The 26,316-nt window shown below is 44.4% G+C and overlaps 1 protein-coding gene and 1 long non-coding RNA gene across 6 annotated transcripts in view; one reads left to right on the top strand and one right to left on the bottom strand.

Moving 5' to 3' along the window:
* Positions 1-8,154, bottom strand: part of GBE1 (1,4-alpha-glucan branching enzyme 1) — a 244,734-nt gene extending 236,580 nt beyond the window's left edge. For 2 of the 4 annotated variants that reach the window (XM_053309154.1, XM_053309157.1), the window contains exon 1: positions 7,788-8,154. In XM_053309154.1, coding sequence (XP_053165129.1) covers positions 7,788-7,879 — 92 coding nt within the window. In that variant the 5' untranslated portion in view covers positions 7,880-8,154. Of the gene's footprint in view, positions 1-1,816; positions 1,859-7,787 lie in introns of all 4 variants that reach the window. The other 2 variants (XM_053309156.1, XM_053309155.1) reach the window with 2 other exon arrangements.
* LOC128350669 (uncharacterized) lies at positions 7,273-19,481 on the top strand. Of its 2 annotated transcripts, none has more exons than XR_008319370.1 (3): positions 7,273-7,430; positions 16,514-16,629; positions 18,879-19,481. It is a non-coding gene; the product is annotated as an uncharacterized LOC128350669 (long non-coding RNA). The 2 variants fall into 2 exon arrangements; XR_008319371.1 differs by having other exon boundaries at positions 7,273-7,571.
* Positions 19,482-26,316: the final 6,835 nt, after the last annotated feature.

The following is a 26,316-nucleotide window of genomic DNA, read 5'->3' as shown; positions in this document are numbered from 1 at the left end:
TAGCAACATACCTCCTTCCTGTCCCACAGATGGCACAAGGCAGCTATTTCTTGATTGTCCATGAAACTGAAGTATGGTAACATGGATTGGCTACCACTGCCCTCACATGCCCTATCACTCTGGGAAGTGCAGCAGATAGGATTGGAACTGCTGTAGTACCCAAGAGCGTGTGGATAACTGAGTGAGCAATAGGAGGCTGGTTGGCTCTCTCTCTCTCTGGCTCCCTCCTTTCCTTCTTGAAAGTGGGCCAGCAGGGCTGCTCAGAGAAAAACATGCAAGCTGGAAAAGGCAGGGATTTTCACTCACCTTCACTAAACAATGAAGAACTGGCTTCCTATAAGCTGCCGTGTCTTCCTCTCACTTGCTCACTCTAATCAACCCTGCAGGGCCCATTCATTCATTCAATTTCTATACCGCCCTTCCAAAAATGGCTCAGGGCGATTTACACAGAGAAATAATAAATAAATAAAATGGATCCCTGTCCCCAAAGGGCTCACAATCTAAAAAGAAACATAAGATAGACACCAGCAACAGTCACTGGAGTTTCTGTGCTGGGGTGGATAGGGCCAGTTACTCTTCCCCTGCTAAATAAAAGAGAATCACCATGTTAAAAGGTGCCTCTTTGCCCAGTTAGCAGGGATTACCAACCTTCCCAATTGTGCTGTCCAACAGCAGAAGATAAGGAGGCAGAATTTTCCAGAGGGGGAGAAACAGGTTGGCAAGTAATTGGAAGCAGCAGCAGCAGCTGATCCTTGCAATCAGAATTCTTCCAATTCTTTCTACTGAAAGAGAGAGACTGCAATCATGGGGAATTGGTGGCTGATTCTGCAAGAAATGTCCGCCTTCTGCCTCTGGGCCATGAAGAAGGGGCTGTAGAAAGTCTTATTTCATATTTAGCTTAGATTTTGAAAAAAATCAAACAATGTTGCAAGTTGTCCAAAGCAGGAACATCTTTGGAGTACTGTTACTCTCTTTGAGAACATAAGATGTTCCCCAACGAGAACAGACAGTATCTCAGAGAGGAATATTTGCATCTACAATACATCCCTTGAATATTTGTCAATATAGCAACAGCAGAAGTTCACCAATGCTCTTTCATCCAAAGGAAGCTAAACCAATGGACTTCCCACCCCTCAGGGAAGCAAGAAGCATGTAACACTGGAACGTTTTCATTTAGCTACCTATAGATATTACCTTCAACATTCACTCTCTAAAAGGTCATACACAACTATCAGACGATGGCAACACTAGTTTCTACAGTGCTCACAGGAAAGTTGTTCCATTTCACAAATTAATATATGCAAGAAAGGTAATGCAAATTACTAGAACTGTGGGGAGGGGAGGGAAGAGGTGTCATGAAAGGGGGGTGAGGATGTAGCTCAGTGGTAGAACATCTGCTTTGCATGCAGAAGGTCCCAGGTTCCATCACTGGCATCTCCAGGTAGGGCAGGAAAAGAATCCTGCCTCAGTCCTTGGAGAGCTGCTGCCAGTCAGTGTAGACAACACTTAGTATAAGGCAGCTTCCTAGGTGAGTAGCAGAGGCCTACACAAACATGCATTAGCCATTCTAATATTATGAGATTAGGGATTTTTCTGGACAGCATAGCAGAACTCTCAGTAATAGGTTAATTCTTCCCCTACAACTGCTACAGGTGCCACTACATCTTCAGCCAATGCCCGAACTCTTTATTTAAAGCTCCTAATAGTAATATTTTTTTACTAGCATTTTTTCTAAAAAAAAATCTATTTAAGAAATATTAATAAATATTAATATTAGCATTTCTAAAATCAAGGGGAAATAAATATTGTCCAGTACCTAGCTTAGAAGATCCTTCCTGTACAGTATACGATGTAATCTCTAAAAAAGCAATAGGTATAATCAGTTGTGTTTCTGACACATACAGAGGATCCACTAGCACTTTTTGCATTAGCTGGCTTTTCTATAAATGATCAAATATATTCCCAAGGTTTTTGCTGTTTTACAGGTACAAAAATTTAAAAAGTGTTAGGTTCTTTCTTGCACTTGCAACATAGTACTATATGTGCCAGAGAATTTGCTGGGAATCACTGGTATAATATTCATCTGGTCATGAGCTCAAGACAGTTCTCTTTAAGATTCGCTCACAGAGAAAAATAATTAAAAATGTTCATATGAATTTTCAAGTGCCAATGGTGGTAGGTCTTCCTAATCCCTGTCTCCAGGTAACCATATGTTTTAACCTATTGTTCCTTACATCAAAAAAGCTAATAACACTCTAAAAAAGTATGATATAATAAAGTTCTGGTCTTTTAGAAAAAATGTATTTGCAAGGCTGCAATCCTGTACAAACTTACCTGGGAGTAAGTTTCCCTAAATTTCTGAACTGGCATACACAGGATTGCACTGTTAACACAGCTACGCTACCCCTCTGAATTTGTCACTCTATAAATAAATATCTCAGATGGGGATGCACTAAATACACCGGATGATGAAGTGGACCCTACTCCTTTAAAAGTGTATTATTTATTATTATTATTATTTTACATTTATATCCCGCTCTTCCTCCAAGGAGCCCAGAGTGGTGTACTACATACTTGAGGTTTCTCTTTCACAACAACCCTGTGAAGTAGGTTAGGCTGAGAGAGATGTGACTGGCCCAGAGTCACCCAGCTAGTATCATGGCTGAATGGGGATTTGAACTCAGGTCTCCCCGGTCCTAGTCTAGCACTCTAGCCACTACACCACGCTGGCTTGATGGGCAACCACTGTGACAGGAGGGAACCACACTCCAGCCAGCCAGTGGGAAATAGGAATGTCAACAACACAGGCAGAGCACCGCTTCCACCCGCAGCAGCAACCACCCCCATTCAGCCAGCTCCATGGCATGTAGTGGAGTTGGAGGACAGTTGCTATAACAAGCACAAACTGCACTCCAGGCTGACAGCACTGGGAAATCCCCATGATGACACTGGCAGAGCACAGCTGAAGGAGAATGGCAAGGGGTCTGCATTAGGGATGTGTACAAACTGGTTCAGAGGTCTGGAGTTCAGGCCAGTTATCTTTAAATAGAGGGGAGGCTGCTGATCCCCCCATTGCATTTCTACCACAGCGCTATCTCCAAAACCGCTGGCATGGGGCGGCAGCATATCTCCTTGGCGCCCTGGTCAGCATCGGACTGGAAGCGGTTGGTGCACATGCGTAACATGCGCCAATGCATGTGGACCGGGGCGGCAAGGTGGTATGCCATCGCCCCACGCCAGAGGTCCTGGAGACACCGCCAGTGAGGGAAACCTCCTTAAAAGTAACCCACCCCCCGCTGCTGAAACGGCCGAGTGCTGATTCTTGCACATCCCTAGTCTGCACCTAGTTCTGAAAATATTCAACTGACATAGTGAAACCAGACCAACTCTTACACAGCTCCCACCACAGCAACCACCCACCAGCTCAGTCAGGCCCTGGTGCATTCTGGGTTCCTGACAAGTTCGGGGCCCAGAAAAGTTGGAGAGCAACTGCTACAACATCTAGGAGCCCTGCTCTAGGCCAGCAATGGTAGACAATATCTGCACTCTTGTGATGGGTGGAATGCAGTTCCCACCTGCCACAGCAGCTGCCCTCCAACACAGCCAACCCTGTGGCGTGCTCTGGTTTGCCAGGACAAGTGCACTTGGGGTTACAGCTGAGTTGGAGGGCAGCCTTGTTGCAGGCAGGAGCTATGTTCCATGCCAGCAGAGATCTCCACACCACTGCTGCTGACAGAGCACAGTTCTCACCTGGCCCAGCACCTGCCTTCCAGATCAGCAAACTTCACGGTATGCTCTGGTTTGTTGAGCAGAGTAACCTGAGGGCTAGTACTCCCTCTAAGGTGTGCAACTGTGAACACACACACACATTTTTTCTACGTCCACTCAACTAATCTTAGATTCCGCTCAGGTTGAATCAGGAAGGCCCCATTCTGAATGAATGTGTGCACCTCCTGCCCTGATACTGCCGCTGAGAACAAAACTCATTCCACATTCATATGAAACAAAATCAGAAGGAACATTGCCACTGGGGGATTAACAGAGAGGCAGAGTAAGCATTTGCCTACAGTTCTGCCTCCTCAAATTTTGCCGCCCCTCTCTGGAGGTGGTAGCGACTGCAGCAACGGGGGGGGGGGACACGACAGGAAGGTCCTCCTTTTCACCTTCTTAAAAAAATGCCTCTGTGTGGTGGAATGGGGCTTAGCAGCAGCCACAGTGGTCATGGAGGGGAGGGGAAAGTTCCCTCTTTTGCCCTCTAAAAAATGCCACTGCCGGCGGCGGGATAGAGCGCAGCAGCGGCTGCAGGGAGGGTGAGTGGAGGGGAGAGTTCCCTTCCTTTTACCTTTTAAAACGCCACTGCACAGCAGGATGAGTGCAGACTGACTCCTTCCAGCTCCCCTCCGACTGCACGGGCTTCTCTGCAGTGCAGCCTGTTTGGGTCCTTTGCCACCCCCATCCCACCATGCAGCAGCATTTTTTAAAGAAGGTGGCAAAAGCCTTTTTGCCTATGGGCATCCAAAAGCTTAATCCGCCCCTGAACACAGCTGACAAGGGACCCAGACAAGTAGGAGGATGGCTACTGCAACAGGTCAGTGGTGAGGGGAAATATCTGTCACCACTGCTACTGGTGTGCAGCTCCCACTCACTGCAGCAGCCGCCCTTGAACCCAGTCAGCCCCACAGCCCACTCCATTGGGGACAGGGAGATTTCAGTTTGTGGCATATGGCTGGAGGAGGCTTTGAGGTGACGCATCTATTCACCCACCCCTAAAAACAGCACTGCTGCCAAGCTCAATACTCTATCCACTACAGAAGGGATGTGCATATCCTGGCCATGAACAGTGTCCAACTGATGTTCTTTCTGCCTCACCATCCTTTGATGACCACTGTAACCCATGTATTCAGGAGACTCTAAATCAGGGGTGGGCAAACTTGGCCCTCCAGCTGGTTTTGGACTACAATTCCCATAATCCACAGCCACAGTGGCTAATAGTCAGGGGTTATGGGAACCCCTGAGCTCTAACAAGCTATGGAATGAGGGTGTGCATACACTTTGCAAAGCAGTAAGAAAAGCAGACTTGCCCCTGAAGCTCTTAATCTTATATGACGTCTGTCTACTGCTGTGGATAATGAATCGTAGTTCAGTAACAGCTGGAGGGCCACGTTTGCCCAGCACTGCTTCAAATCCAACTCTGAGGGGGCAGGGGTGGGGGAGTGGAGAGAGGGTTCTATCCCAGGTTCAGAACTCTTAGTCATAAAATGGTTTTTTATCCGAGCTTTCCTTACTGAAGCCACCTAATGGTGCAGTGGGGAAGTAATTTGCCTAGGTTCGAATTCCCGCTGGTATGTTTCCCAGACTATGGGAAACACCTATATCAAGCAGCAGCGATATAGGAAGATGCTGAAAGGCATCATATCATACTGCGCGGGAGCTGGCAATGGTAACCCCCTCTTGTGTATTCTACCAAAGAGAACCACAGGGCTATGTGGTCACCAGGAGTTGACACGGATGGCACACTTTACTTTTTCCTTACTGAACAACTGAACATAAACAGGGCTTAGAAAATGAAGTCCTATTTAAATAGCAATTTATAGTGTCTCCCCTGACCCTCCTTTTATTTTATTATTATCTATATATTTATTTCTCTTATGGCTAACTGCATTGGGAACTGTGTGGGGATGTGTCTGGATGCCGAACGGCAGCGAGGAAGGCAGGTGGGAGAGAGCGGTTAGCAAGGCATCGGCAGAGTCGGGGGAAAGGAGGAAGGAGGAAAACTAAAGGGGAAAGGAGAAATAAGGAAACCAGACTCCTGTGAGGTAAATGGACCCAAGGAGCTTGCCTGAGGGTGCCAAGACAACAGACACCCAGTCTCAAGGAGCGTCCTCAAGGAGCAGGAGGAAATTCAGCGGCTGGAGGCAGCTGGGAGGGGACAGCTGGGGCTGGTAGCGATGACATGAGGGACTATAAAATGAAGACTGAGGGACTGCAAAAAGGCAAGTGGCTCCGCCGCAAAGTTCGCCTGCTTTGCAGTGGTGGGGAATGGGGTGTCTGGCAAGTGGGGGCGGGGCGAGAGCAGACTGGGGCAGGCGGGGCGAGAGCGGACTGGGGCTGGCGGGGCGAGAGCGGACTGGGGCTGGCGGGGCGAGAGCGGACTGGGGCTGGCGGGGCGAGAGCGGACTGGGGCTGGCGGGGCGAGAGCGGACTGGGGCAGGCGGGGCGAGAGCGGACTGGGGCAGGCGGGGCGAGAGCGGACTGGGGCTGGCGGGGCGAGAGCGGACTGGGGCTGGCGGGGCGAGAGCGGACTGGGGCTGGCGGGGCGAGAGCGGACTGGGGCTGGCGTGCTGTGGCGGCGGCGAGAGGAGACTGCGGCAGGTCACAGTGGCTGTGGCGGTGGGGAGAGGCGACTGGGGCAGGCGGCGGCAGGGAGAGGATACTGAGATAGAATGGGCGGGGGAGATAGGCAGAAGGTGGGGGGAGTGTACTGCCACTCAGATGCTCTGTGCAGGTTCACCTAGTTATTTATTATTTTATCAGCAGCTTTGAACCTAAGTAATATAAAAGTTTAATATTAGAATACAGTTGCAAGCCTCCTCGAGCTCCTTACCATTGGACAGGAGATGGCTGTGATACCTATTTGTTTACAAATTTGAAATAATAGAATGTCCCCCTTGCGGCTTGCCTACATTGTTGTGTAGTGGCTAGAGTGCTGGACTAGGACCGGGGAGACCCGAGTTCAAATCCCCATTCAGCCATGAAACTAGCTGGGTGACTCTGGGCCAGTCACTTCTCTTTCAGCCTGACCTACTTCACAGGGTTGTTGTTGTGAGGAGAAACCTAAGTATGTAGTACACGGCTCTGGGTTCCTTGGAGGAAGAGCGGGATATAAAATGTTATAGTGTATATATATAGAGAGAGAGAGAGAGAGAGAGAGAGAGAGAGATCTGCATACAAAGAAAAATACCACACTCTCTGCCAGGGCAGAACTAATGTCTGATTTCCCATAGAGGCACCTAGCTGGCCTCAGCACATCCTTCCTCCAATCTAGGGCGCCTGCAAGACAACATGGACAGACGTGAGACAGCATTTGCAGTTAAAAACTCTTCTGCCAACCAGCAGCATTCACTCCTTGCCAGCAGACAAGCACGCGACACGCTGCATGCAGGGTGACGCCAAGACAGTCAGAAAGAGCATGCGATAGGAGTCTGGGTGGAATGCTGCTTCTACCCGTCAGTCATCCCGATCTGGGGCTACCGCGCAGGCGCGGATCCCGAAGTGGGACTACGACGCGGAAGAGCCCGCTGAGTTTTCTTTCCTAGAGAGGCTGCCGCTCGTCTGCTGTTAAGGGAGTCGGAAGCTGCCTTCTCCCCTACTCTGGTTGGGCAAGGACGTTTGCTTTTTAAGGCTGCAACCCTATAAACGCCAATTTGGGAGTAAGTCCCTGAATCGGAGGGATTTAGTTCTGAGTGTGCGCAAGAACGAGCTGTGCGTATGAAAATTCTAGGAAGTCAATAACTGACCAGCACTAAACGCGCTTCTAGTTAACAGGAATTCAAGCGACTTATTATTGCCGAGTAAGAATCAGGCTGTGCTAATCTGTTTTCGCAGTGTATGCAGCAGCTTTCTCTTTCCCCTCTCTACTGGAAGAGAGAGCCAGAGCAAAGAAAGGGAGAGGACTAAGAATCCCTTTGGAGCATAGTGTCAAGCGGAAGAAACGGGGGCAGGGGGCGGTTCTGTGTTTCCTTAAAACGCAGAAACAGGGGAGCCAGTTACATGCCTCTCTCGGTTACCTGCGCTCGATGTCCTTCTCAAAAGGAGTCAGGTAGGGATCCCTCTCCAGCAGCTGCTGCAGCTTAGGCGCAAAGGGACTTAACCCAGTCATCTTTACACCAGCAGCAGTAGGATCCAGTCACCGTGCCAGGAGATGGCTACAAACGGTGCCCTTCCTGCTCTATATATAAGAGCAAGGGCAAAAGGGTGGGCTACTTGGGAGAGTGCCGACCTCTTTCTTCCGGCTGGATAGGACTAAGCTGGGTGCCGCCCACCCAGCCCGAGCTGGGGGCACCCTGCAAACGAAAGAGGAGCAGGAGCAGTTGGCGCCGCAGTCTGTAAATCCCCAAACCTGCTGCTTTCAGAAGTTGCAGCTTCTCTGTAACTGAGCATGCTCAGTGAACATGCTCAGTGGTGCTTTCTGAAGTTACTGCCCTCACCCTCTTTCCTCGCTCATAAAGAAGCAGTTCCCCCGAAAAGCTCAGCAGCATGGCTTTGGTGCTTTCGACTGATTTCTCCGTGCCTATTTTTCTAGGGAGAAAGAGAGGACAATTGAGAAAAGAATTTCTCCTGGAAGAAACAGTCTTCTTTCTCTCTCTCATTCACTCACTCTGAGCATCCTAGCTGGGCCCAATCTTTCTCACAACCTCGAGAGGGTGAATGAGCAGTCAGTAGTGGCAGCTTATCCTGCAAGACTGGTCAATGTCCACCCCTGCACCCCGCCTTTCTTCTGGGTAGCACTCTTCTAAGGGTAGGGCCTATTGAGGCCAAATGCCCTCTGCTGTGCAGTCCAGAGAGAAAAGGCAAGTGGGTAGTCGAGAGCAGCCCGGTCTTTGCTCGGTCACCTGCACTCTCCTATGTGGGGACTACAACTCCCATAATCCCCAGACACAGTGGCCAATAGCCAGGGATTGAGTTGTAGGCCAACATCTTCAGGAGGGCCAAAGTTGAGTGGGCCTGGTCTAGGTGGTGGTGTGGCCCAATGGCCAGTGAGCTAGGGTAAGTAAAGTGCCACTTTCTTCTCTCCAGGTGCATCACAAAGTGTTGCAGCTCCTGAGGCAAGACACCACGTGCTGCCTTGCTCCGTGGCCACGATGGGAGTCAGCCGCTTTTCAAAACCGACCCTTGCAAGCTTTGGCAGGGATGAGGGAAGGTTTTCTACAGCCTTCTCTTGCAAGCTTTGCAAGGCGTGTGAAATGCACTCCTTGCAAACATTGCAAGGATCAGATTGGTCCTGAAGAGCTGATCCAATGACAGCAGCAGAGAGCATCTTTCCACCTTGCTACAGGCTTGGACTGGCCCACAGGGCATATTCCCGGTGCACCCTACCCACACGGCGCCCCTGTGCCCCAACTCCCACCCTTAATTACCTATTCTGCTCAAAACCTGGTGCCCTCCCCACATACATTCCACCGCCCTCTCAGTACCGCCAGTCCGGCCCTGCCTTGCTGGCATCCCAGTAATCTGCCTGACTGCCTCACCTCACCATGCCTGCTCTCACATAGCATATTTGCTGCATACTAAAGCAGCAACCATATCTCCTTTTTCTCTCTTACCCACAGCCCTATGCGTTTCCTCAGTATAGATTAGACCTAGCTCTCCACACTGTTAAGACAAAGCAAGTAGACAGAGATAGTGGCTTTCTGGTTAACCCATCTCTCACTGGCCAGAGAAATGGATTTTCTCTGGTCAGTGCAATTCAGTTCAATTCCCTGAGGAGAAGCAAGCTTTTAGAAGTGGCAGCTGCTTCTACAAGGAGCTGCCATTTCCTCTTGGCAGGATGAGCAGGCAGATGCCTTGTCTTGTATCTCACTCACCTACAGGAACAGCACCCTCTCATCCCCCCATGAGCAATGTGAGCTCCAACTTCCAGATCGATCTCACTCTCTTCTCCCTACCTCACTTTGTTCCGATATAGAGCAAGAAAGCACGCAAGTTTGGTAATGGAAGGCATAGGAGGAAGAGAGTGATTAATACAGTGATCTAGCAATTGAAGCTAGCAGAGCAGCAGTGCATATGGACAATTAGAAGTAGCAGTGATCCTCCACTCATTTGCCCAGTTTAACAGGCAGCTCTGCTATAAATCTGGGTGGGAGGTAAAGAAAGTGTTGAGTTGTGGCTTTTGCAAGTAGACCACCCACTTGAGGGGGGCCAAATCTCAGCAGAAGGCTTCTCAAGGTGCTGGGCACCTTGCCCACACCTTGAAAGGGGTTTGGATTGCAGTCTTGGATTGCAGGTCCAAGCCTTTACAGGGACGACTGCAATCTCTTAAAAAATACAAAGAGATGAGGTTTGCAGGATATTTCTCTACCAAGAAAAACTTAATTGTTTTGGAGTATGAAAGTTGCAGACAAAGAAGAAGCAGTGGGGGTGATAGACATAATTAGAAGGTTTTTGAAATTTAGCCTTTGGGGCAAACAAAAGTTGAAAAGGAAATGCCAGAAAAGCCATTGTGAAAAAGCTTACTCCTGTCCCTCCTCCCATAGGCTGACTGAGAGGGCTTCAGCTGAAATGTTAGGCTCATTTACTTGGGAGTAACTTCCACTTAGCACAGTAGGACTTGCCTTCACGATTTTAAAATAGCTATGCTTGAGCTTCATGTGATTCAAGACTTGGTGCTAAGTATAAGTTGCATGTACTACTGGCCAATATTTGGCATAAACATGAGAGGGACTTTCCTTTCTATTCTGGCAGGCTAGTTCATCTCTGCAGCTGCTTCCAAATACTAACTTCTTAAGGGTACAGCCCACTACAATGTGCAAACATCATTTTGGCCTATTTATTCTGTTACAGTTGATGAGGCTACTAAAGGACACTTGGATTTCAATCCTAATATTTGTTGGAAGTATTGTTTCCAGGGAAGTACAAAAGTGCATTGTTGTTCTGGAATATTATAACTGTATACATAATACATAAAACATAAAGTATACACAAAACTGTGCAATAGCTACTTCTATAATGTAATAATCCTGGTACAAAGCTCAGTTGGACTATATACCAAGAAGGAGGAAAAGTACTACCAAGTTCAGAAGGACGCCAGCATGGCTAACAAATAGAATCAGGGAAGCTATAAAAGGAAAGAAGACTTCCTTCCTGCCCAAATGAAGAGAACAGAAGGGAACATAAACTCTGGCAAACTCCATCAGGAAATTCCTTACTTATGATCTTTCACCTGGGGCAGTCCTCTCTGGGTTTGGACAGGGCCAAATAATATATTAAATGAAGGATCTGGAATACTGAGTTTCAGAAAGACCTGTTGAGGACATCTAGGTCATTCCTCCTGCTCAATGGTAGGATAAGAAATCGCCCACCAGATTATCTGTTTCGCCTCACTTTCCCCAAACATAGATGGGCCTTTTTGAGGGCCCGTATGAATGCCCTCCCTTCAAAATGTGTGGCTGGTAGATACAATAGAATTCCAAATGAACAGAGATATTGCCCCTATAACTGTTGAGATTGAATCAGTTGCACATGTGCTCCTGCGGTGTGTCTTTTATATAGATCTTAAAGTGAAAAAAGGTGAAGTGTGCTGTCAAGTTGATTTCAACTCCTGGCGCCCACAGAGCCCTTTGGTTTTCTTTGGGAGAATACAGGAGAGGTTTACCATTGCCTCCTCCCACACAGTATGAGATGATGCCTTTCAGCATCTTCCTATATCGCTGTTTCTTATTTATCTTATCTTATTTATCTGTTTCTTATTTATCGCTGTTTCTGTTTCTTAACACCAATATAGGTGTTTCTTATAGTCTGGGAAACATACCATCAGGGATTCAAATTGGCAACCCTTCTGCTTGTTAGTCAAGCATTTCCCCACTGCTCCACTTAAGGTGGTAATATAGACCTTAGGTGAAGGTTAGTTAACACTCTTTTACATAGCCTGACAGATTGATCGGATGAATTCTACACCCAATATCTACTAATAGATGTGAATTCATCTATCACACACACAGTGGCAAAATTCTGTTGTTCTGCAATACAAGTTCGTTGCACTCTGCTCGCTAATGGTTAGATCCAATGTTATTAATATGGCCATGTTTAAAATTTTATATTATTTTAGATTAGATGTGTTATTGGTCAAAGACCATATAAATACTGAATGACTAGCAAAACAAATGCAAGGAGATAATAAGGTATGCGAAAAGAGAGTTTGAGGAGCGTATAGCTACAGGTGTCAAGGGGAATAACAAAAACTTCTTTAAATATAGGAGAAACAAAAAACCTGCCAGGGAGGTGACCCTTAAATGATGTGGACATGAAAGGGGTTATTAAGGAGGATAAGGAGATTGTAGAGAAGCTGAATGAGTTCTTTGCACCTGTCTTCATGGCAGAGGATACTGACCATATACCCACTCCAGACTTGAGTTTCACAGGCTTGGAGGCTGAAGAACTGGGCTAGTTGGTGCTGACGAGAGAGGGTGTTGTAAACTATCTTGAAAAACTAAAAATTAACAAATTGCCAGGGCCAGATGGCACCACCCAAGAGTTCTGAAGGAACTGAAATGTGAAATTGCTGAGCTCCTAGCAAAAATATCAGTCAATTTTATACTGTTCAATTTGTTTTTATCATATTGTTTTTCCTATATTTTGTGAAATCTTAACTGTTTTTACTCAGTTTTATTATTGTGTCTTAAGATATGTATACCGCCTAGAGATGTATATATCAGGCAGTATAAAAATATGATCTATAGATCGATTAGATTAGATTAGATTAGATTAGATTAGATAATTTATCCCTACAAGTGGACTCTGTACCAGAGGACTGGAAAGTAAATAATGTAACTCCGATTTTCAAAAAGGGATCGAGAAGGGATCCAGGAGATTACAGGCCAGTTAGTTTAATGTCTGTTGCAGGCAAATTGATGGAAAGCATTCTCAAGGATAAAGTTGTTAAGCATATAGAAGAATAGGCCCTGCTGAAAAAGAACCAGCATGGTTTCTACAAAGGTAAATCTTGCCTTACTAACCTTTTGGAGTTATTTGAAAATGTCAGTTGGTGTGTGAATAAAGGTGATCAAGCTGACATAGTATCCCTGAACTTTAAAAAAGCTTTTGACAAAGATCCTCATCAAAGACTCAAGAGAAGATTTAGCAGACATGGAATAAAGGGACAGGTTCATGTATGGATTGGTAACTGGTTAAAGGACAGGAAACAGAGCGCAGGAATAAATGGACAGTTCTCTAAATGGAGGGAAGTAAGAAGTGTGGTCCCCCAAGGATCTGTACTGGGACCAGTGCTCTTTAACTTGTTCATAAATGATCTAGAATTAGGGGTAAGCAGCAAAGTGCAGATGACACTAAACTCTTTAGGGTAGTGAAATCATAGCAGATTGTGAGAAGCTCCAAAAGATCTCTCCAAACTGGGTGAATGGGCGACAAAATGGAAAATGTGGTTCAATGTAAGCAAGTGTAAAGTAATGTATGCAGGGGCAAAAAAAACCAACTTCACATATACCCTGATGGGATCTGAACTGTCAGTAACTGACCAGGAGAGAGACCTTGGGTTCATGGTGGACAGCTCATTGAAAGTGATGACTCTGTGCGGCAGCTGTTAAAAAGGCAAATTCCATGCTAAGGATCATTACGAAGGGGACTGAAAATAAAAATGCTAATATTATAATGCCTTATACAAATATATGGTACAGTCACATTTGGAGTACTGTGTGCAATTCTGGTCACCGTATCTTAAGAAGGATATTGTAGAACTGGAAAAGGTACAAAAGACGGCAGCCAAGATAATCAGAGCCTGTAGTCCCTTATGAAGCAAGGCTACAGAATCTGGTGCTTTTTACTCTGGAAAAGAGGTGACTATGGGGAGACATGATAGAGGTGTATAAAAGTATGCATGGGATAGAGAGCGTGGACAGAGAAATTTTTCTCCCTCTCTCTCATCACTAGAACCAGGGGTCATCCCACGAAACTGAAGGTCAGGAAATTTAGGACCAACAAGAAGTACTATTCACACAACGCGTAATCAACTTGTGGAATTCTCTGCCACAAGATGTGGTGGCAGCCAACAACCTGGATGGCTTTAAGAGGGGTTTGGATAACTTCATGGAGGACAAGTCTAGCAATGGCTACTAGTCTGGTGGCTGTAGGCTACCTCCAGCCTCAGAGGCAATATGCCTCTAAATAACGGTTGAAGGGAGCAACATACCCTCACCTCTTGGCATGTTGGGCTATTATGTGAAACAGGTTTCTGGACTGGATGGGCTTCGACCTGATCCAGCAGGGCTGTTCTTATGTTCAAAGTGAAGCCTTGATTAATTTGCAGAGTGAATAATTCATGTGGCATTATTCACTCAGACCCTGGACAGTTGCTGAGATATGCTTTGAAGTTAATCCAGCATGCTCTTGATCCTATGGCACAGCAGTTATATAGATTGGGCTGGGAAGTGATCATATGCAGGGGGTACATGGTGGTTGCCTGGTGTGGAACAATTGACATCTGTGATCTTGGATTTGAAGTAGAGTGGCCAATTTTGGTGGTTGTGCCAAGCATCCATGACCATATCCTTGCACACAAACATTTCCCAGTCATTTTCGCCACACCAACCACCAGGAATCAGAAGTGCATGAGCTTCTTTGTCCCTCTGCTGTCCGACATGGTTTTAAATGCTCCATATTGATTGACTGGGGCGCCCTGCATGTCTGAACCTCTAAGTGTATGTTAGAAAATTCTCAAACATGCTGCTGGATACTTCAATCACACTGGCCAGACATGTTGTGTTAAAAGTGCCCTTTGTCAGGACACTGTTAAAGCAACAAAATCAAATGTAATATTCAAATCGTGTTAATAAAGAAAAGCCATATCACTCAGCCCAAAATGTGTCTAGAAATAGAAGCAAGATATTTTGTTTGAAGAATCTTCCTCCCATACAGCTTTTTAATTTTGTATTTATTTATAAGGTATATGCAACTCCAAAAAGTCTTGTATATGTTACAACTTGTCCAGAAGCCTAAGATCTCCAGACAATAACAGTCTTATGGCAGCTAAAATAAATTACTTGGGAAATGGAAGTAAGGCAAGGATCACAGCTTAGCCCACAAATATTGCAAAATATCCACATCCTGAGTGTTTGTAATTGTGTAAATATTCTTCTATGATCTGTATGTAAGAAGTATAATACTGTGATGAAATATTTTGATCTGTACATTTCTAATATTCCTAATAAACGTATCCAAAGCTTTTAATGTGATTAAGCAATCAGGGTCATATAGCATAAAGTTTAAAGGTCAGGAAATTTAAGCAGAATATTAGGGGGTAGCGGTGTGCATTAAACCGGTGTGCCTGGCTCAGTTCGAGTCTGAACCAGATATGAAAGGAACCAGGCATGTTTGGTGTTTGCCCGCCAAACATACCCCTTGGTTTGGCTCAAATTCAAGCTGGTCTGGGGCTTCTAACAAAAAAAAAGTACTTTTTTAAACTCACCACCTCTGAGTGGTGTGGCCACAGGTGGGGGGTTGGTCTCCAGTTATTCCCTCTGCACCCGCCAGCCTCCCCCCATTCTCCAATTAGCCCAGTTTGGGTCATTTTAGTCCTTGTTTGGCCTGTTCTGGGTCTTTTTGTGCTAGTGGTGACTCTTTTGGAGGCTGCTGTACATGCGTGCTGGCCATCTGTGTAGCCTGGGTCATGATCTGTTTTTATTAGAACCCATAGACCGGAGTGGGTGGGGGTTCGGCTTGAGGGCTGGCCAGGTGAGATCCCTAGAGCCGGTTGGCACATCCCTATTAGGGAGAAGTTCTGAAACATTGGCTGACATATTACGCATCCTTGCAAGGGCAGGGCAAGAGCTGCAAATCATTGCTGTGATTTAGTTGTACACTGCTGTAATGCAGAGCCATATTGCCTATGGGGCTGGCAAAAACGGTCTCCAGGTTTCTTACAGAAAGAAGGAGAAAGCCAACAGAATTCTACTAGTACTCTCTGCATCAGCACTGTGGTGCTGAACTCTCCACAATGAACATAACAATAACCATGGCTGCTATGCCCCTATCCTGTTATGGCTTGGATAAGAGGCTCCCATGAGATGCTCTTACATATAGTTTATACAGCCACTTCTCAAGGCTGTGACAGCAAGAATAAAGAATCTCTAGAGAAATGGCCAGCAGGCCATTTTAAGGAAGGAAGGCAATGGGTGAAGTCCTGCCTCAGTAAGGGCACTTTGCTATTTTTTTAAATGTCTACCCAGCCAGGGGTGGACCCTGGGACAAGATGTAGCCCAGCTAAGGATGGGCCCCCCTGACACCCTTTGCCTTCCTCCCCCATTACATGTCTTTGCTGCAGAAGATCTGTAAAGATAGTGAAAAACAAAACATGCTTGGCAAGCCCTTTTTCTTACACCTGTGCAAATAATATCTCACACTCCCCATGCATGAGAGCAAGTAGAGAGCTACTGCCCAGCCAGCAGGCATGCCTGCTACAGGGGCCCGGGGCCCACCTTGTTCAATTATAGCTACACCCCTGTACCTAGCCTTTCATAAAATGTCTTGGGAACATAAAGGGGAAATGCCAGCTGTTAAAACTCTTCTGTGTTGAGACATCTTTGGTTCAAGCTACACTCTGTGCTCTCGCATTTTGACAATACATAAATACGTTTTTGTATGTATGTGGTCTGCTATCATCATGCTATCAGTTTTGTACAACACAGAAAATCCTTCTCCATTATAAAAGTTCACGCCATATCCAAGCTCAGCATAGTGTCTCCCCAGAGGCTGCAGCTGGTGTCTCACTTGTGTTTCTTTTCAGATTGTGAGCCCTTTTGGTTAAGAGAACCATCTTATTCCTTTGTCTATGTAAACTATTGTTTAAAAAGCAGTACAGGACGCCATTGATTATCGCAGGTTCTGCATTCACAATTTCAGGTATTTGTGATTCAGTTATATATACCCAGTTTGTTATAGTGTTAGTGTGTGTGTGTGTGTGTGTGTGTGTGTGTGTGTGTGTGTGTGTGTGAGAGAGAGAGAGAGAGAGAGAATTATGGCAATTTGCATTTCCTGTGTGCACGTTTCACACTTCCAGTGACATTTCCAGTGGTATTTCCAGCTTGAAGGCTCTTCTGGGGGCAGTGTAGAGCCATTTTGGGATGTCTTTTTGTGGAATTTAAGGATTTTTGTTTTGGGGGACCATTATGGAGAAGCTGGAGAGTCCCAGGGACAATGCTGTACTCCTTGTTTCTATTTTTTCCAGGTTGTTTTGTTTTTGGAGGGTAATTTTTAGTAGTTATTATGCTTTGTTTGTTCTTTACACTTATATCCCGCTCTTCCTCCAAGGAGCTCATGGTTATTTTTACATGGTTATTACATGGTTATTTTTATTCTCACAACAACCCTGTGGGGTAGGTTAAGCTAAGAGATACATGACTGGCCCAGATTCACCCAGTGAGTTTCATGGCTGAATCGGGATTTGAACCAGGGTCTCCCTGGTCCTAGTCCAACACTCTAACCACTACGCATGCTGTCTCATGTAGCAAGGAACCTAACCCCATCATTCCCATAGGCACAAAGTTTCAATTATCACATTTTCAGCATTCGTGGAACATAACCTTCATGATAAGTGAGGACCTCCTGTATATTAATATTCTGAATAACATCAACATCATCCCTGTGTTCATACAACACAGTGATGCTATTCACACGATGGGAGGATATCAGGCTAGTGGAGGCAAGCCCAATTTCCTCCCATCGTGTGAACCACCAGGCTTGGCTGCGAGCCCGGTGGTTCCTAAGCGGGTAACCCGCCCAAGAACCCCTGCCCTTAAACCAGGTTTGTGGAGTGAGGCAGCAACCCCTTTTTTTTTTAAACTTGTGTGTTGCTGCGGCGCGGAAACTCACGAGTAGACCCCCGACTGGGAGGCTCAGAAGCAGCCTCCCGGCTTGGGGGTCTCTCCAGCATGCCCTGCACGCTCATGCAGGGCAGGCTGGAGCTTCCGGGGGCTGCTCAGCCTCTGAACTCCCCAGCCCCCGCCTGCTCCGTGAACTCCCCAGCCCCTGCCAGGTCCCCCACTGGCTCCGTCCCCAGCCCCCACCTGCCACCCAGAGCAGACTGCTGCTCATCTGTGGGGAGAGTGGGCTAAGCCCGCTCTCCCCGCAAACCCCCTAGAGGCTCTTCTCACTAATCCTGAGAAGAGCCTCAGTGAACTGATGTGAACCAGATTTGCTACAGCTGTAGTGAGTGACACATTGGGACACCTCAACAGTGTAGTTTGTGATGATGTCATGCACCCCATTTAAGATGGCGGATGCATGAACATTTGAGGCATAGTGGCTAATTTATGAACCGCCTAACCAATTTGAACCAAATTTGCTACAACTGTAGGGACACGTAGGGATACCTCAGTAGCAAAGGTTGTGGTGATGTAATCCACCCTGATTCAAGATGGTGGATGCATGAACATTTGAGGTGCAGGTGGGCTAACTTGTGGGCTGCCTACCCAGGGCTGCTCAACTTTGGCCCTCCAGCTGTTTTTGGACTACAGCTCCCATAATTCCCAACCACAATGGCCAATAGTCAGGGATTGTGGGAGTTGTAGGCCAACAGCTGCAGGAGGACCAAAGTTGAGCAGCCCTGGTACTGATTTTAACCAAATTTGGTACAGTTGTGAGTGACAGAAAGGGACACCTCAACAGGATAATTTGTGATATCCACCCCAGTTCGAGATGGCGGATGTGTAAACATTTGAGGCACAAGTGGGCTAATTTGTGAACTGCCTAACTGATTTGAACCAAATTTGCTATAGTTGTAGGGAGACGTAGGGATACCACAATGGCATAGTTTGTGATGATGTCATCCACCTCAATTCAAGATGGCAGATGTGTGAACATTTAATGCTGAAGTGAGCTAACTTGTAAGGAGGGTTATTATCAGTTTAGATTATAGTGAAAGGAAAGTAAGCAGATTAGTTCTTACCAAAAAATGTTGTTAATGTCTGAAAAGGGCTATTGCAGGGCTATGATATGGATGTCAGTCTAAGCGAGTGGTTAGCTATATGTTGCTCATTCCAGGATTAATGTCTTTTATACGTCTCTGGGCCTTTACCATTGTCTTCTCGCAGGAAAGGAGAACTTGTTTTTTTCATGGTCGCTTGCATTTTATCTGTGTCCTTTAATTCAAGGCTTCCAATTGTTCCTTGATGGATAGGCCACCTGCTGCTGAAGCAAAGAGAGAGAGGCACTTCCTGCAATCATTCTGCTCCTTGGGGTTGCAATGTGGGAAGCAGAAGTTTCACATTTTGTGCTTTTCCTGTTGTCATTCTGAGACAGCTCCAGCAGTTCACAGCATCATTATCAGCTGTCTGGTATAAACAGAGGAGAGACATTTTTAAATCAGCAGCAGCAATTTGTAAATGAACAACAGAGACGTGGCTGAGAGCTTGGACCCCCTGGAGAAAAAGAGTCAAACTTGTACTTGAGCAGCATCCAGTCAGCGTTGGTGACGCCCAGTCTTGACTAGCAGCCACTGGTAATGATTAGTAAAATCCATAGTACAGGCACCTAAAACAGACGGTTATTTTCTATGTCCTGGCCACTCCCAGCTTTTGTTGAAATGAGGCTCCACAGATTGGATCTTGCATTCATTTGATTTGATTATGTATTCGTTTGTGGTCTGTGCAAGTACTGTGGCACTATTTCCCACTATTTTTTGCTTGAACTTCTTGTGCCAGTTTTCAAAAATTTCTTTTCCTCTCCCTTCTCTCTGTACTCAAAATTACATATACCTATCCACATAGGCCATAGCATGCATATGATGAAGTGGACTGGTCCACAAATGCTTGTTTCGCAATAAATTTGCTAGTCTTTAAGGTGCCACAGGACTGTGTTATTTTAACCATTGTAGTTGGCAGGCCACAGTGCTGAGAGCAGCTAACTAAAGAAGGATAAAGATTCTTCTCATTCTATATTAAGTACAATGAAAGCTTGTGAATCTACCAGGACAGGCAGTGTGGCATGCCTTTTTGCCTTATCCAATTTTTATTTCACCTAGATGGAAATTGAGTTTCTTAGTGATTAAAATTGTAGCTGGTAGAAATACAGAAAGAGAAAACGACATTTCAGCCTGTTATATGCCTCTGCTTCAAGGGAGCTGTCTCTTGTAAAATAACTATATTAGATATTCTGGTCTCTTCTTAAGCAGATAATTAATTCCTTGCATATTCCAGATGCTTACTTTTAATCTTCCCATTACTTATATTTCATGCATTGTATTTCAGATAGAATGTTTCCTCCTTCTCTACTTACTAAAAGTGTTTTGACACTTTTTCACCCCATAAGAATTGTACCTCTGCATTTGAAAATAACATGTTTGGAAAGAAATTGGTTATTATATTATACATACATCACATACTTCCAGATTAGATCCTTGTGAAACACTAACTGATCACCAATTTTTTGGATGATAGGGGGATAAATTATTTATTTATTATATATTTATACCATTCAATCTAGTAGTCCTGGGTGGTTTACAACCAATAAAAAGTAAGAATCAAAATAATTAAAAAATAAAACAATTTTTCATAACTGAAACTACTTCCATCAACATTAGAAATAATAATAATATGTTCAGCATGAAGAGGTGGAAGTTCTGTATATTCCACATACTTTTGTGGAGGAAGATCTTACTGCTAGGACCAAAAAATCCTGTAACCGTGGGTCTTGGTTTTCCAAGCTTATTATTTGCTTCTCAACAAGCATTCCAGTGGAGTTTACTTCTAAGTATGCATGCTTAAGTTCAAAGCCCTAGTTTATTATTACTTATTGGTAATTTATATCTCTGCTTTCCACAATATTGTCAATATGGTTCACAACACTATCAATTAAAATTCAATATGCAATACATATTCATTTTAAACAATAATTATATGCAAATAACACAGACTAAAACAACATGAAAGCAGAATAATCTCAATGGAATCCTTCTTGAAATAAAACCAGCATCACTGTCTAGAATGGGGCAGTGATAGGCCAGGTGTACTTTTCTTGGGACAAAAAGCAACAAACCGTGTGAGTGCCCAAAATTATCCAATCATGAATACAAAATCTCCAAAATGAAATTAGTAATAATACATGTATCCAAGATCTAAATCCAAGGACTGTGCCATACACCACCCAAAAGCTCTTCTATCGGTATGAGAATAGGTACTACACAAAAAAGATAACCCCATACATGCTGAGCATGTTGCAAGGGGAAACCATACAATAAACAATATTCACTAAATGGATCAAATAGCAAATAATCACCACAAGGAATCTACAATGATAGTATGATAATAATATCCATCCTGTTGCATACACAAGGTGATTCCAATGTTTCAAATACATATAAATCTCACAAAGATGATTCCAAGATACAAGTGATGAAGTAAATCCTTTTTTGTAAGTCTTTGTAAGTCATAGCCCTTGTTGGTGAATCTTTATAAGTCCTTAAAAAACTGTCTGGATAGCAGTGATTTTCGCTGAAGCTTTTTCAAGAAGGACTAAAAGGCAAAAATATAATCATAGAATCTACAAAGATCAATATATCAAATGTATTAAGATAAATATAACAAAGAATTTCTCAAAGAATTTCTCTCATGAGTATACCAATATATACTCATAGATCATTCTACATAGTAACTTTCTTTATGGTAATGATTTACCTGTGCTACATCATCTAACCCAGGCTTCCCCAAACTGCGGCCCTCCAGATGTTGCTGAACTACAACTCCCAGCATACCCAGCCACAAAAAAATTGTGTCTAGGGATGCTGGGAGTTGTAGTTCAGCAACATCTGGAGGGCCGCAGTTTGGGGAAGCCTGATCTAACCAAAGGGATATATATATGCGTGTGTGTGTGTGTGTGTGTGTGTGTGTGTGTGTGTGTGTGAAAGTGAAACAGAACACCCATGAGGCATCAATAACATAATCAAGCTTCATGAACCTCCTGTAGAATGTGAAACTAAATTAACTAAGTCTTTTTACTCATAAGGAGACCACAATTGAGACATCATGCAAATCATTCAAGGGGTTGGAACAAAGACCAGCTGTATATATAAGCTCACAAAAGGGAACATCACCCAACTACTATATCAGTTTTATCATAGGGATGATCTCAGTAGAGAAATAAATAAACTCCCTGGACTCATAGGGGAAAGCAGAAAAAAAATCAGACCTTATTAAAGAAAGCATGCCAAATCCATATGCGAATTTAAACCTCCCTTCCCTACTGATCTAAATCTATGAATCAACTCAGCTTCTTTATGCATAAGAATTTTCCATACATCATCTCTCCTAACAAGACTGGGTCTGTATTCAAATAAAATACAGACCCTAAAATCATTTTCAGTGTTGCTTATCAATAAAATGGGGGGTTAAAGGGGCCTCCATATTACAATTTCTTAGTCTCAAGATGTGCTCAGAAATCTCGTGCGTAGAGGACATGTACTCATACCAATATATATCATTGAACAGGTGTAAACAATCATATAAACTATGTTCCTAGTACCACAGTTGCCAAAGCAATCCAGGTGTATGGTTTTGTTAATGGTTGGAATAAAAATTAGTTTGTCATTCAAAATAACATTGCAGGTTCTACAGTGGCCACATGGATACGTTTCCCTTACATCATCTTTATGACATATGGTTCTCTCAATGTCAGCTCTCACCAGAACATTACCTAGATTTCTACCATTACGGAAGGCCATAATGGGTAACTCTTCACAGCCAGGAATATCGCTAACTACATGCCAGTGTCGTCTGACTAAATTTTTAACTTGATAGCCTAAAGTTGAGAATTCTAAGGACCAGATCAGTCACTGCATAGTAGGTTTATTACATGTTGTAAGTAAGGCAGATCTATCCATAGACCTAGCTCTAGTAATAGCTCTATCCAGGACAACTTGAGGATAACCTCTTTTCCTAAATTGAGCTAACATAATTTTTGCTTCCTTCTCAAATTCCATAGAATCAGTGGCAATGCGTTTGATTCTTAATAGCTGACATAGGGAATGCTGTCTTTCATTTGTTTAGGATGCCAAGAGGAATAATGTAAATAAGGCCTTCTATCAGTAGGTTTGGTGTATACTCCAAAAGTAAGATATCCATCATTATTTACCCATACCTTCTATCCAAAAATAGAATTTCACAATTATTAAATTGACCTTTAAACTGAATCTGAGGATGAACATTGTCCATCCATTGCATAAATCCCTGTATGTTATCGGGATTGGTACAAATAAAAAAGATGTCATCTATATATCTCCAGAACATATAGATCTGAGAAAGAAATGGATTAACATGAGAGTTCAAATAAAATTTGGTCTCAAGAGAGTTCATAAATAAAATGGCTAGATCCGGAGCTACTGGCAAACCCATAGGAACTCCTCTAATTTGAAGATAAAATTACTTACTTTCAAAGGTATCCGTCTCCTCTAGTATATTTTGAAATTCATTCATAGATCTTTGAATGATCAATGACATTAAGTCTACAGAGCATTTGTCAAAAATTTCTGACCATCTAGCTTTAAATGTTTCATCTCTATTAAACAGTGCCAGAGGTTTCTGAATACTCAAACCTCTGGGTATTTTGAGATTTTCTACATATTTTCTAAGATAAACTGTATGTAGATGAAACTTGACCACTCTCTTGCGGAGATACAGTAATTGAGACTGATTATCTCCTGGGTTAGGGGAGGCACTTTCCTCATTTGGAATGCTGTTGAGAATTTCACTTTTCTCATCAGCTGAAAAAGCAAATAAACTGTTGCTAGAAGCCATGCCCTCCACTAGGGATACAAAATCACTTTTCTTGGGAGGCTAATTCAGGACTGGGGTGCAACAACTGATAAGGGCCTTTCTCTCCAGCTCAGTCTCTGCTCCTCAGCATAAGGGACCACTAGGGTTCTTATGAAAAAGAGTAGAGCTCTATGACCGCTTCATTTCAGGGTTTATGTGCAATTCTTGATATACGCTGTTTCCAGTCCATTCAGGACCTTAAAGATTAAGGCAGCACTTTAAATTGAGCGCCAAAGCAAACTAAGAACTGAAGCTGTCCATTTGCTAGCCCATATGCTCACTTCTCCCTTAACCCCTGGCGTCTCATAGTTGGGGAAGGGAGTTTATGTCATCCAATTCCTTCTCCACCCATCATGAAGTAACAAAAGCTTGTTTCTCTTCAGAAGACCAAGGCTGCTCTGCTCTACTTCCACCAACCTCATCAGTGGCACTCCCCTCTCTAAACAGAAGGGAGTGCCATGCCTCACTTCCTATTTTAGGCTTTCCCCCTCTGGGACTGCCAATGTTGTCCCTCCTACTGCCCCAGTGACCAATAGGGAATGCCATTCTCTTCCACTTCTTCCTAAGTAGCCCATGAGGAATCCTCACCTCCCCAATCCACTTCCTAATGGCAAGTGGAGAAAGCACTGCCTCTGCTACCTCCTTCCTATTGGTTGCTGCCTCAAGCATTTCCCCAGCTAGGTAGCTGTGTGCCAAGCCATCCCTGCCGAGCTGCCACCCAGATGATCAGCAATGCATGAGCCTGCTCTCCTCTGGCCACTTCCACTCCAAATGGTGGTGTTGCTATTTGGCGGGCTTCCTCTGGTTTGGACCACTGTGCAGTTTCTTCTGCCACAGTGGGCCGAGTAGCCAGCTCTTCAGCATACATAGGACAGGACTGGTAAATTCCAGACACTGATATAAAACTGGCATATGATCAGAATGAACATCCAGGAGCTGACCCCTAAGAGCATTCCCAAGCTGAAAACCAGCTGATTTGAGCAAGCACAGCCTTGAACATTAGTACTTTCAAGGCTTTCATTTTTTGTTATACTTTCATTTGGATTAAGCTGCACACCATTTACCATAATCCAAACAAAAATAATCTAGACACTTACCACTGCCTCCCTGGGAGCAAATGATGGAAACAGGATACAGAGATGGGTGGCATCTGCATATTGATTATCTCTAGCCTAAATCATTGGGTAATTATCTCCCCAAAACTGAAAAGCATGGTAGACAAGATGGAACCTTGCAGCACCCCACATGCCAACAGCCACAACATAGAGAAGCAGTCTCCCAGCACCAATTTCTGGGAACTTAACACCAGGAGACCCAGTGCCAACTCAACAAAGCACTACTTCCATTATGGCCAGAAAGATACAATGGCTGATGCTACTAAAAGTCTGAGGGGCCCAACAAAATCAGACAGATTGCACTTCACTTGTCTATCTCCCATTGAAAGTCACCCACCAGGGTGACCAAGGCAGTTTCAGTCACAAACCAAGGCAGGATTCAAAATTGTACTAGGTCCAATTACATTCATTTAAAAAAAAAAAAAATCTAAACAAGATTTCAAAAAGAATACTCTGATATTTAATATCTACAGTGAATGTGCTATCTAATTTAAGCAGAGAGACCTGTGTCAAATAAAATGTGTTTTCCCCCTTCAAACATTCAAGTTGCTGGAGAACAGAACAGAAATAAGTGCTTATCTAAGAATCCTTCAAGATTAATTTTAAATTTTGACTTGATAAATGAGTGGTTTCTAATGACTATTTTTTGTCAATCTGACATTGCTGTACATCAGGGCTGCTCAAATGTTGGCCTACAATTTCCATAATCCCTGATTATTGGCCACTGTGGCTGGACATTATGTGAGTTGTAGTCCAAAAACAGCTGGGAGGGCCTAAGTTGAGCAGGTTTGCTATGCATCGTCTCTTATTTCAGTATTACTTTCCAGATCTTTAAATCTCTTAAAGATCTTTAAATCTTTAAAGCTCCTGCCAGGTAATCTAGTTTGTTTTAATCAAGATATGAATTGCTTGAAGATCAGCTACTGAGCACTAAAATGTTTGTATGCAATAGCCCACATATTAACTCATTTTATTTTTCCCCCCTTTATTAAAACATGAGAATATACGAAAAGCTCTGCTAGATCATGACCCACGCCTATATAGTCCAGCATCCTTTTTCCACCGTAATCGGAGCCCATCCTTTAGACGGTATTTCCTTTATGCTATCAGAATCGACAGGAAGTTATCACAGCTGAGTTTTCCTGGAGGCTAGGTTGATCGCTGATCCCCAGTTCCTTTCCTGTCACCTTCAGGATAGGCAGCAGAGAGAGAGCTCCTCTAAACTTTGCTTCTTTAGTTTCTTTGTTTTCTTTGTTTCTGTCTTTGTCGGATACCTGCTGGGTCGCTTTCAGTCTAAGCTCTCCCAGCCACTCTGTCTATCGTCAGCTGCTAAGCTTCTTTCCCTCTCAACTTTGAATCTTCTACTCCTCCCCAGTCTTACCTTCCTAACACTAGCAATGGAACGCGCTCATGCCGCCGACACCAGCATAGCTTCAGTGTCGGAAGGGGAGACAATTACCGCAAGCAGCACCCTTACAACAGGGGCAGTTTGGGGCGCTGGGCAACAGAGCATAGCTCAAAGTGCCACTCTTTCTACGGGGGCCGAGGCCGCGCAGAGAAAAAAGACCAAAAAAGCCCAAAAGGCAAAGAAGAGAGAGCGGGGGGCAGCGGAGCAGCCAAAGGCTGCTGGAAGCAGTTGGAAAACTACAAAGCCCCCAATCGCGAGGTGA

The sequence above is a fragment of the Hemicordylus capensis genome, chromosome 3, assembly GCF_027244095.1.
Source record: "Hemicordylus capensis ecotype Gifberg chromosome 3, rHemCap1.1.pri, whole genome shotgun sequence".
Classification (NCBI taxonomy): domain Eukaryota; kingdom Metazoa; phylum Chordata; class Lepidosauria; order Squamata; family Cordylidae; genus Hemicordylus; species Hemicordylus capensis.
The sequence above is the reverse complement of the archived record's forward strand: the minus strand, read 5'-3'. Positions and strand labels throughout refer to the sequence as shown.